General features: G+C 43.8%; 1 protein-coding gene across 4 annotated transcripts in view; it reads left to right on the forward strand.

Moving 5' to 3' along the window:
• COL27A1 (collagen type XXVII alpha 1 chain) overlaps positions 1–12,572 on the forward strand; it is a 217,981-nt gene that overhangs the window by 93,959 nt on the left and 111,450 nt on the right. For 2 of the 4 annotated variants that reach the window (XM_009476232.2, XM_087753107.1), the window contains exons 10-13: positions 1,981–2,034; positions 7,320–7,364; positions 8,267–8,320; positions 10,721–10,765. In XM_009476232.2, coding sequence (XP_009474507.1) covers positions 1,981–2,034; positions 7,320–7,364; positions 8,267–8,320; positions 10,721–10,765 — 198 coding nt within the window. Of the gene's footprint in view, positions 1–1,980; positions 2,035–7,319; positions 7,365–8,266; positions 8,321–10,720; positions 10,766–12,572 lie in introns of those variants that run through there. The other 2 variants (XM_087753108.1, XM_087753109.1) reach the window with 2 other exon arrangements.

The raw sequence follows: 12,572 nt of genomic DNA on the forward strand, positions 1-12,572 counted from the left end.
AGCCTTGTGCATGCACGTGGAGGGAGTCCATACTGCAGCCACAAGCATCACAGCTACTCAAGTAGACTTAGGACTGAAAATTAAGTCTTAGACCCCAGATTCAGTACTAAAGAGAGTTAGCTAAGGTGTTGACCACAGTGCAGTGAAATGCCTGCTGCCAGAGCTTTTTGTTGTCCAAGCATTTACCCATTTTATGCACAATCTGCAGCCCAAGCTTAAGTCCCTGCTGCTGCAAGCATGTGGCTACTTAAGCTAGGTATTTAAACCAGCGCATATGAGATACAGCCATACCTTGCCAGCTCTGGGCATGCAACTGTAGAAAGAGGCACTCCCAGTATAAGCAATAAAAACCTTGAAGGCAAAGGAAAGGATGTTGTTGCTGAGGAGCTGAGAAACAGTGCTTTGCCTCACATCACGTACGCAGCCTACAGCAGATCGAGACTTTGAGCACAGCCTCGCTGTCCCACTGGTGGAGAAAGGGAGGCTTCTCAGACCATTGCGCTGCCAACGCATGGACCCTGCTCTGTGGTAGCCAGAGGCCTTTCCACCAAGGTCTACTCAAATGAACACAAAGCACACAACAGGGAAGCGTAGCTGATTTCCGGATTTAGCAATTGTTAAGGATCAGAGTTCTGCTAATTCTTTTCAATAAGTTACAACTTCCATTTTTGCTGTTTCACAGCTGAGCGATTTTTACTGAGGACACGAGGCCTCACAGAAGTCTAGAAATGAATAGAAGACTGATCAGGGCTCCACAACATCTACCTCAATTAGTTCTTTCAGTGGTGCTTGCACAATACTTTATAACTCATGTCCAGGGCAAGAAGCCTGGTTATCTTCCTTTCATCATAAGCCTCGCTTTAAATGTACGCTAATAGAAAGCATCAGCCATGAAGAACGTAGGCCCTTCATTTGAAACCAGATGCCTGGATGAAGCACAGCAAGCCACACAAATGCAAGATGGAGGGTGACACTAGAAAACATTGAGATGGCTAAGTCTGAAACGATGCTTTTAACAGCATGAGATGCCTTTTGAAATTTCTGTGTGCTACATTGGAATGGCATCACATGGAAATCATCCACCCGCAGAGTCTGGAACCATTTTCTTGCAAGCATGCTCAGTGTAAGAAAGGGAGAGATCCAGATCACTTTTAGCTCATGTTAACAAGGCTTTATTCCTGGTAGCAGTAATAGAAACAAGGAGTTTCCAGCAGGAGTTTGGAGCGATGCCTAATTTTCAAGCTAGATACCCCAAATGTATTTTCAGTAAGCAGGCACAGTACAGTGGTAGAAACTCTAAAGGGATTTTTGATCCTAATCAGAGGAGGCCAAAATGGGCTTGTTTGTACAAATGGATTGGATGTTAGAGAGATCTCGCAGCAAAGCATTTTTCCATTCCTATGATGATTTGGGTATGCCAGCTGGGATGTGATGCAATCCCTTTTCAGAAGGACAGGCCATTGAAAAAACCCTCCTACCAGCAGCCTGTAAAGGTTCAAGCCATGTCATACAGGCAGGTTAAATAATTATACCCTCAGCGCCATCTGAACTGGAGCCGTGGGCTGAGCCAGTGCAGTAGCATAGTGTAAGCACAGTCACAGGATTTGGCAGGAGGTACCTGTTGTTCTTGTTGCATTTAAAAGCTAAAATTTTCTTGCCTTGGCGATTTAGATGCCTATCAAAAGGCAAATGAAGCATGTGACTGAATGAGATCATTGAAAAAAAAGTATTCATTCTGCTGGTAAAAAGCTGGACTCTGCAGCTGCCATTAATTAACTGGGTTTATTATTTATATGAGCCAGTTAATAGAGATGATGTTTAAATCTACACTTCTTATCCAGTCAGTTTTTGAAGACTTGCAGTTAGAATCAGAAATATCAATAGTTGGCTGCTACTGTCAGCAAAATAATTTCAGTAACAGTACGCTAGGCATAGGGAAAATGTTGCTGAAAACTAATTCAACTTGCTTGCTTCCTACAGGGAGACGTGGGCTTACCTGGTTTGACTGGGTTCCCTGGACCACCTGGTAGAAAAGTAAGAATATGTTCTTTTCTAGTATATTAGACCACTATTTTTATTTTAAAATGTTCTTCTCTAACTCTACCCAAAAGGTTTAATTAACTCCTAGTACCCAGCAAAAAAATCTTATGCCTGTTTCGCAGGTGTACATAAACTGGGACATAGGCTGAAGCAACTGCCTAAAGGTTGTACCAGCAAGACTATGTAAGAGTATGAAATGAAATTCTGGATCCAGATTTCTATTCCTTCTTTGTATTCCATGTCCCATTGCACTGCATCATCCCTCTGCACCCTGACACTGGGTCTTCATCAGCAAGCTGAATTTAGGTCTGGTTCAGCCAATATGTTAACTAAATGGATCTACAACCGACATCAATACTCAAAGGTTGGATTCAGAACAGGTTTATGCGTTCCAAGGAAACCCTCACTGTCTCTCCTGGTAAAGCACATTTCAAATGAGATATCTGTATGCCTTCCCTCTATTTCGCTTGGAGACTGACAGCACTAGTCAGGTTTTACTTTATTTGCTTCCATATTGATGTTTCAACACTGTTACCATCACCAACAACATACCTACGCGTAAGTAAGGATACGTAGGAATAGAGCACAAGATCATCCCTGCCTTCATGTTGCAGCAGTGTGTGTACTTGTATGCATGCGTGCAAGTCTGCACAGCAATACCTTAGCAATCCATACTTTGAGCTCACGTCTTTTATACATCAAGGACGCTTCAGTTGACATTCTAGTTCCAGGCTGTGTTGGTAGGTTGGTTTGTTTTTTCGGAAGCTGGGCCTGTTGCAGGGAGCTGTTTGATAGTTGGGCTCAGCGGACGTGACTCCCCTTCCCAGCAAGCCAATACTGACGTAGCAAAGCTGAACAGTTAAAATTAGCACCTTGTTTCAATCACTTCATCAGTCAACAGGCCGTTGAAGAGATACTGTTCTTCAGGCCAATTAGCTGCCCACAAACACCTACTCAGGTATGCTTTAAGACTCTGGGGAGAGAAAGAGGGTGTGGAGGAGGCTGAAAGAAACCCTCCCTCTCCGTGATTGTTTGTTGTATGCTTTGTATTGGAATCAAATTGCCGAGAGTAGGGACTGGGTTCGTTTTTCTGCTCCCAAGGCTGGTCATGCTTGGGGTGCTGTACGGAGCTAGGAGCAATAAAGTGATTAATTACCAATCTTTTGCTGTCACAAACAAGTTCTAACAAATAGCGTGCAAAAAATACCATTTTCCTGGTGTAACAGCTCATAAAACAAAACCTTGTGGTTACGATCAGCAAAATGCAATGTCAGGAGTGTAAGGACTCGTAGTGGAAAAAGTGGAGAAGGAACAGGAGATTGAACAAACATTCCTGAGTCCAGCACATGGCCTTCACATCTGATTTCGGCTCCCCCAGCACAGGGCAAAGGCAGGGATATGCTTCTGTTTCTTCAAGTAATGAGCAAGTTGGATGCTGAAATTTTTCCTTTGGTGCAGCTTAAAAAAAACACCTCCCAGTAGCACTAGTCTGGCAGTGTTTTTGGTGTAACCTGGCTTTTATTAGCATCCTGCATTAAGAAAAAATTTACAGCTGTTGGAGAAATGTTTGGAAAAAATCTTTTTTTATCTGGATTCCCTGCTGGCATTCTCCCAGTGAAAATATGCTGGTGTTTGGCTGAAGGTGGGCAACACATCTTGGCTACCAGAAAACAGCAACGCCTTGGAAATGGACATCCCTCCTGTTCACTCCATGGAGGGACTGTGAGAAGAGCTCTAAGGGCTTTGACCTGAAAATGCTATGTAGAAACTTTCAAATAGGCAAAATATTTCAGCAGGGGAAACAAAATACTTTTCCCACTAAATGAAACAACTGGCTCAGCAGCATGAGCTGAAGCCACAACCAAGTAGCGAATGGTTTTGGATAGTGTGGCTCACACCGCAGTGCCTGCCTTGTGAATACAGACCTTTGCTCTTTGTAGGATTGGGGAGTCTGATCTCAGAGCACCCCCAAAGTCACTTTGCCTGCACCCATCTACCAGTATAGGAAACGGCGGCGGATGTAATTCTTATCCTCTCCACACAGAGCAAATGTTGGTTTTGCTGACCAGTGGTTCTCAGGAATGGTGGCAGGACTTGGCTGTCTGCTCTGTCCTTCCCTCTGGTGCCTACGAGGTGTCTGTGGGCTTTGGCTTTTGTTTGTGGGCTGCAGACTACAGCTGCTTTGCAGATACATCTCAGCAGAGCAACTGCATCATTGCTCCCAGCCATGGAGGAGAAAATGGTTGTAGCAAAGTGCAAAATTGTAGAAGACAGCAGCAGTGAGAGAGAAAAAGCTTCGTTAAAGTCACTCGGAGAGAAAAGATAGAGCTGGGAATCGGTCAGTGCTTCAAAACACATCCTGTCATGCAGATCTCATTCGCTGGTCTCTTCACTCTTCACATTTCCTATCAAAGTGCAGGATGATCCTTTTTAGTTAGGAGAGCGTGGATTATAAATATCATTGCAGATGAGTAAATCCTTCACTGGAGTGCAATTTCCTTTCTAAATCACAGCCCTTTGTGTTGAGCACCCTGTAATCATCAGGAAGTGTTTGGATAGAAGAGCAAATGCAGTTGTTTTCATACCCTCTGCCCTGTCATTTTAGTGCTATTTGAAGAGGATTTTAGCAGGTAAATACTTTCACGTTGCAGCCAACTGTTAGCATGCACAAGCTTTTCTGTTTTCTGCTCGGTATAATTAACCTGAGACAGAAATAGCTGCAGTATACTATGAAGAAACACACATTTGAAGCTTCCCAGAGCTCATTATATATAGTGAGGAGCACATTTAATAGGATGCAACAGTAGTAGAGTGTCTACATATTTAACTTAAGTGCCATTCACTTACCATTATAGAGATAGCAATTGAATGCTTGGTGCAGACGTTAGCTCAGGACATGCTTTGAGCATCTCAAGGGGCTATCATCTAGCCACCTGCTCTGGGTGGACATTGCAGGCTTGAAACGCCTGTCCTGCAGGAACTCGAGCAGAACAGAGCGATTTGGAGCAGCCAAGCTAGGCACCTCTTTCTTATCAGTGGCGGGAGCAGGACATCTCTTAAGTGTTTATATGCATGGAAGGAGGTGCTCCAGCCGTCTGGAGATAAAGGTAGTTCCTACTCTAGGCTGTGGCTGGAGGAGTTGGGCAGAGGCTCCAGGAGGAAACCCCGTGGGCAATATGCTAAATCCCAGGGCATGTCTGGAGATGCTGAACGCAGGGCTGTTTCTGTTGGCAGCTGTCTCTGGAAGAGGCGAGGGGGTGCCAGAACAGACTCTGTCCGTCTGCAAAACGCCCTGCTAGTCCACGCTTTAGGGATGGGTGATACTGGTACTGGGCTTTCCACAGCTGGGTGGGTCTGCACCTTCACAACGTGCCTTCACCTTCAGGGCAGACACCCAACCAGGGTAGAGCACCCTCCCTCCTTTTGGCTGATGCTGAGCCTCTGTCGAGGAGCCAGGGAGAGGATAAACAAGAGAGGATCTCGTAGGGCAGATTCCTGGAGAGGGGCAGGGAGTCCCGTCTGCTGGTCCTGCTCCAAGAGACGCTGAGGCACTTCCAGTTAGGAGCCACTGGCTGAAATGCACTAACGGTACTTGGGACTTTCTAGGTGGTTCAAATAAGGGCCAGCCGGTAGCCAAATGGCCTTTTAGGTCAGCCACCACCTTCTCAGGGGGTGCAGCTCAGTCAAAAGACCAGGTTGTGATACATCAGCAAGGTCAAGGAGGAGAGAATCGGTGAAAAGGGAATCAACATTTTTCCAGGCCAAAATGTCTGAAATAATGAGCAAGGAGGAATGCAAAGGGGAGTGGGTAGTAGCCAGGATGGCTGAGAGCATTGCATACCTCCGCCAGCGAAGGCTTAGGCTGCAGGTCTGGAATAGCCCATGGGAAGAATAAAAAAGCCGTTAAGCAGAGGTGTGGACCTGGGAGCAGAAACAGGCCTGGGTTCATCTGGTGAGTGAAGCAAAAGGCTGAGTCCTCGGCCAAGCCAGGGTTTGGTTATGGCTTCCTGAGCAGAGGGATGCTCCCCTGTGGGTTTTGCAGACGGGCAGTGCGTGCCGGCAGCCCTGGCTGGGGACAGGGCGAGTAGCAGAGACCGAGTTACAATTAGCAATTGTAACCCACCCTGAAAGCATTGTGTTATTTCTGTAGTATTTGTGTGAGGATTGCTTCTTGTTTATTTTCTCTCTGCATTTGTTTCAAGTTAAATTTTCTGCCCTTTTTTTTTTTTTTAATCTTGCTAGTAGCCCAGCTAAACAGTCATCTCTGTACCTGAATTTAATCTTCTGATTTGCTCTGACTCCACTTGATGGAAATGAGTTTGTTTTAAACAGCTGAAGCAAGATAATAAAGGAGAGGGAAGAAAAATCTGAAGTGCCTGTGACTTGCAGAATTTACTCAGTGTTTGAAGAAAGCTCTATGTAAATCCTGGAGAAAGCAAACTCTTAAAATACATACTGATCAGTCTGCAGTTGAACAGGCTACCTTTGTCCTGCCTCAGTGTCTGCATCTCAAAAAAAAATACTGAAAAACTGAAGCAGGTTTATGAAAGACCTGTGAGAATGATTTGAAGCCTCCAACACTTGCCAGCTAGCAAGCTGGATTAAGAAACTCATTCTAATTAATTCAGCAGAGAGCAGGTTAAGAGACAGCTTGCTCACTGTTTTAGGTAGCTTCATAATGAAGGACTCTGGGTCTTGTCACACCTTGTAATAATTAGATTAGAAAAGCTGGAAGCTAGACAAATTCAAGCTAGAAACAAAATCAAGATAGTTTCTTGTGACAGTAAATGGTTATTTTGATGTTTCCTATGGCATTTCAAGCTCTAAAGCGAATGTGAGCGACTCATGCTGTGTAGTCCCCCAATTTGCCCAAAGCCAACATTTTACCCTACAAGCCTGTGGTTTCCTATGGATTAAGGGTAGCTCTGCTAAAGGTGTAGATTACAAATAGATCTGATTATAGACGCAACTCTATGTCTGTGCATGGGGCAAGTCCTTCCTGAGTAACCACCAGGCCCGAGCCCAGCGGGTGCAGGCTGCTGCTGCCACACCGCATCCCAGCAGAGCCTGGGAACGTCGGCAGGGTTTGGGTGATGCAAGCACAGAGCAGCACATTAAAAGTTTGCATGACTGTGTAGTGCCATCTCATATCTAAAGACCTGCTTCTCCTCAGAACCTTACTCCCACCTGTAAAGAGAAATTCAAACCAAAACCAGATTATTTTATTATTTTTATTATTATTATTATTATAATTCATCTCTTTCATCCTATTTCAACAGGGATATAAAGGCTACCCTGGACCACCAGGTCACCCTGGAGACCAGGTGAGTCTTCCCAGTTTCCAGCACTGAACCTTTTAAAGAGAGCTGGATTTGCTGACTCTGCTGCTAGTTTGGATCCTGTACAGCCTGCTCGGTGCGGACGGCCAGCTCCGTCCAGGGGCAGGCTGGTACGCACAGGGGATGCGCAGTCCGCTCCCGTACTGCCGGCAGCTGCGTGCATACGCTGACCGAGCATCAGCAGGTTGGTGGGAAGAGACTGCCTTGGAGTTTCTAAATTTAATTTCTAATTTTTATTGCTCGACCACGTTAAGTTTACGTGGTGGAAGAAATACCAGTTTACCTTGCTCTCCCTTTATTTTTCCTTTTACATTAATTTCACCTGGAGTTTACTAACCACATCATATTAAGTACTAACATGTAATTCCCCTCCCATTCTTCCTCTCCCCTTTTCTCCCCCCTCTTTATTTGGTTAAGTCTGATGTTTGCAGTTAAGAAAAAAAAAAAAAAGGCAATGAATAGCAGGCCCTGTTAGCAATGATGTTAAAGGATATTATACATGAATCCATCTAGTTTTGAAGAATTTTGGCAGTGCTTGCCCACCAGTAAAACTGTTCCATATGCCAAATATAGATGCAGCCTTACACCTTCTCTTAGCCTCCTTGTTTCAAACTATCTGCTCCTTTCACTGCAGATGGAGGAAAAAGGAGAAATAGCAACACTTGCTTAATGTACGGATCCTATTGACTTGGCTTCTGTGTGTTTTCCCCTCTCATTAATTTATTCTACTGTCTGCCGTTAATATTTTCTTCCTCTCTATAAATTTGCATCAGGTTAATCTATTCCACCCTCCTTTCCCCCCAGCTCAAAGAATGAAGCAGCTAAAAAGGCTTCCCAAGTGTGACATTCACCTTACCTTCTGTGCCTTTTCTTTTTTCTTTCCAAAGGGCGAACGAGGACCAGATGGAAGTCCAGGTGCCAAAGGTTATCCTGGCAGGCAGGTGCAGTAAATCTCATCGTGCTGTGCACAGACTAGGGATTTGGGTGTGCAGGTAGCTAAATATATGCCCTGCTAAATACATGCCCTGCTAAAGACAGTGCAGACCTCTAGAATGTGTCTGTATGTTTTCCTTCTCCCCTCCCCAAGATTCTGTATCAATGACATGGCCTTTCAACTCTAGAGGACACTAAGGTTGTTAGAAAGTATTTTACGTCTATGATGCATAAAACCTGAGTTTCTACAGCAAAATCTGACAAATTTTTGCTTCAGTATAACAACGGGGGGAAAAAAGAAAAACAACACAGCAGAGCAGAGAAACATACCTGCAAGCTGCTAACCTTTCATTTTTAGGCACATTTTGCATCTAATGTTGAACATGTTAGAAATCTGGGACAGAAGGCGGCGTATTACCGACAGAAAAGATTTAGATGAACTCTCATTAGTAACATTCACTAGCATAATCGTATATATACGTACCTATAAAATTATACATGGACCATAAATATACATAAAAATCATATTTGCAGTTGCACAAAAGATGATGAAAGAAAACCAGGTCTTTGTTTTCATTCTGAAAAAAATGCACAAAGACAACTTTAGGAATGGAGGAGTGTGCAAAGGAAAATGGATCAAAATTGGACACTTTATTGTCTTACTCATGTAAGATGCTGAGTAGTAGGAAGAAAATTAAGAGGAAGAATTTATAAGACCTGAAATGGAATCTGTTGGAGGGCAGAAGACCTGGCCCTGTAAAATTTCACAGGCAAATGACTTTGTCATGGTTTTCTAAAATGGACACGTTAATTAATGTTGGGTTCCCCCACATTTATATTTAAGTACATAGCTAAGAGACTAGGCAGATGTCAAAGACCTCAAGCAGTCTGCCATGAGCATTTTAGACTTGTCGTGAGTTCATATGTGAGTTTTTACCCAGATGTGCAGGTTGTTGGACTAAATGTGAATTAGATGTGCAGAACAAGTCCGCCTTCCCCCTGCCTCAGACTGTTTTAAATTTGAAATTAAATTGATACCTCGCTTAGCAAATTTTAGGGGGAATGCACAGATGCGTGCTGGAGAGCGCGGATAGGAGAACTGGATGAGAGCTTTATGCACCTGACTAAATGCTCCATTCATACTCTGAAAGGCTCTTAGAGATTTGCATGCCAAAGAATCTCCTAGGTGTGAATGTGTGTTAGATGCCTAATATGAAGCCATCGGAGCTGTATTGGTCATACAAGGTTAATGAATGCTGTTCAGCAATTCACAGCAGTATTCTACCCATCAGATAAGCAGGGTGAAATCTTTGTGCTTGACATACGAAGAACAAAAGTGCTTTCTTAAAATGTGGTTTGGGTCAGGAAAGTGACTTTTTTGGTTTTTTAAGGCAGCTTTTTCAGCATATCTGAATGCCGTGTGTAGCCAGCATCAGAGCTGTTTACTTTACTGAGATTTTACTACTTGTTACTCCTGTCAGCTGTGCTGGCTCTGCAGTGCTATGGGAGAGAGAGCTTGGCTCTGTTTTGATTTGCGCATCATAGGCAGAATTATTAACTTCACTCTGATGGATGAAATCTTTGGCAAAGATGCATGAGCCAGGAAAGAGCACAACCTGACTTTCATATCCCAGGCTGTGTGTGCAGTGCTGCCAGCTAATGAAAATATGGACTTAGCCTTTTCTTTTTTTTTCCCCCTTTCCAAAAAAGCCCAACAGCATTTGGAACTTGAAAAAAATTGACCTGGAAACTTGCTAGAAGACAAGAAACATGAAAATTCATTAGGCATTTTTGAAGGGTTCTTTTTCACAGTGCTTTAAGTGAGCAGCGATAGGCATAGAAGTAGAATGGGGAATGTATTTTCAATTCTTTCCATAGCTGTTGATGCTGCAAGGAGTTAGAGATATTGCAGTACCTGCGCTGCTAAGTGACTTTGTAGGCTGTAGAAATTGGAGGGGCTTTCTCACTGCATCAGGGCCAGCCTGTGTTCCCTAAACAGGTATTGAAATACATTTGTCTTTCGCTATGCATGTGTTCAGTTAGGCAGGAAAATGAATCGAGAGCTGTTGGGTACAGAGCATCGCTGTACGTTGCATCTGAAGTGTAACACAACCTCTGTGCACCCTGCTGCATCAGCCTTTTTGGTCTTTGTGATCAGAAATCTCTACTTCAGCCCTGGGGAAGGTTCACTATGTGCAGCAGTCTCAGATTCTGCAGAGTCCCAGCTCCCCAACAATGGGAGATTTGTTATTTGTATCGCTTTGTCCTTTTTTCTCCTTTGTTGATATGCCTTGGGCTCGGCACTGAAAGCAGAACCATGCAGGGACAGTGCTGGGGATTTGGCACCGCTCATTAGGTTAACTTAAAGCCTGTCCACATTTGTCTTTGTTTTTTCCCTTCTGTTCTAGGGTTTACCTGGCCCCATAGGGGAACCTGGTCCAAAAGGCAGTCGGGTAAGCAGCCTTTCATTTGTCTTTCCTCTACTTGTTTTTACCAAAGGCTTCTTGAGAAACTTTATGCTTAATTTTGCAATCCTGAGACTAGTTCCTTTAATTCATTGGATTCCGGGGATTTGAACTGCGCACCACTTGTTTATTGAAGCACTGCTGAATTTTTTAAATTAAACATGGAATGTACCAAGATCAAAGTTCACCAACAGTGCTGAAGATACAAAGTCAACCCCTTCAGAGCTCACATTGCAGGAGAGGAAAGAATGGCATACAACCTCCTACCAAAGACCAAAGCCTGAACTTTCTGCAAGCCCCATCTCCCAAAGGCCTCTTTAGTTTCAATAAGTGTGGTTCAGCGGTCTTCGACCATGCTGAATATGGGCTCTTTTGGGTATAGTCCCGAGTTTGGGAGTGATTTATGTCGTTATGGAGAATAGCAAACCAGCATCTTGAAGCCATACAAATACAAACATTAATATCTCTGTTCTGCCTGGTTTTCCTCACCAAATTGAATTGCTGAGGGTTCGTTCTCACTGCAAAGGATTTTTTTTTTTTTTACCAATTAAGACTCTCGTTAATCACATTTTGTTCTTTTCCTGCAATTATAAATTCACAATGAGATTCTGAGCCAATAAAATCCCCCCTTTCTCGAACATGTGATACTTTCTCTATGTGCAGTAAATTCAACCAGCTGGCTTTCATCATCACTAGGAAAACTGAAGGAATAAACAAATGCTGACCCTGTAGCTAGCTGTATTCCTGAGCTGGGAAGGGAGATGGCATGTTCAATGCCCTGCAGGAGAGGAAGATTGACACAGCACAGCTTGCTCACCTTATTTCTGCAAGTGATAAAAGTTTTCCCTGGTGCATCTCTTTCACTGGCCTAACCAGGACCTCATGTAATTATCATGGGATAGACATGCAGAATGTAAGATGTGAAAATTATTTTCCACTTTGCACCCCTGAATGCTGAGGACTGAAATATTTATAGCTACCCAAGAAAGCCATTTCTCAGTTCAACTGTAGTCAATCAAAATTGGGTACTAAGGTGAGATATCTGCATTTTGTGGATTGAGGGAGCCAACTGTGGGCTCTTCTCCATCCCCCACCTCTATTTTTATTTCTGTAGGAAGTAGTTCAGGAGTTACATGGTTTATCTTGGGGTTCAGGAGGCAAAGGCAGACAGCATCATTTTCATGTAGCCGTATTTCCCGGCTAGGTATGATCCCTAAAGGAAGCGCAACCTAACGGAAGCAATGGACTGGTGAAAAAATTTGTTGGGATTGACAGTAAGAGATTTAGCGATGATGGAGGAAGAAAGATGAGAGAAAATCAGTGTTAACACTTGGCTCTTGTAACAGTGAGGTGCCACTGAGGGGGCTCCCTGCTGAAATTCACTTCCTCTTGATTCTGCATGTTTGGCACAAATTAGTCGTTTGCAAAGGACCAGCACACAAGGTAACTTTGTACTAACTGCTGAGCAAAGAGGATTAAACACAAGGCTTCAATTGTTGCAAGGGAAGGGAAATATAGCATTTGTGTCCTGTCTGAGCAGGATCCTAAGGCTGTAGAGAAACATTGTGTACTTGAAAATGCGATGCCTGCTGATGAGTGTGAAAGGAGCGGATTTTATGTGAAACACGTTGGTGCAAAGGAGGCTTCTTTGCAGTTGGGTGTCAGAGGATCCGTATATGTGTACAAGTTGAGCCTCATACACCAATCCTAAGAGCCTGAAATAGCATGTTCAGCCTCTCCCTGCCCAGGAAGGGCCCTTGGTGCTTGGGTTGACAAAGTGTTTGCGAAATGTCTT

This window comes from Nipponia nippon, unplaced genomic scaffold, assembly GCF_047370975.1.
Source record: "Nipponia nippon isolate SJK-2023a ecotype South Korea unplaced genomic scaffold, ASM4737097v1 scaffold_16, whole genome shotgun sequence".
In the NCBI taxonomy this organism is placed as follows: domain Eukaryota; kingdom Metazoa; phylum Chordata; class Aves; order Pelecaniformes; family Threskiornithidae; genus Nipponia; species Nipponia nippon.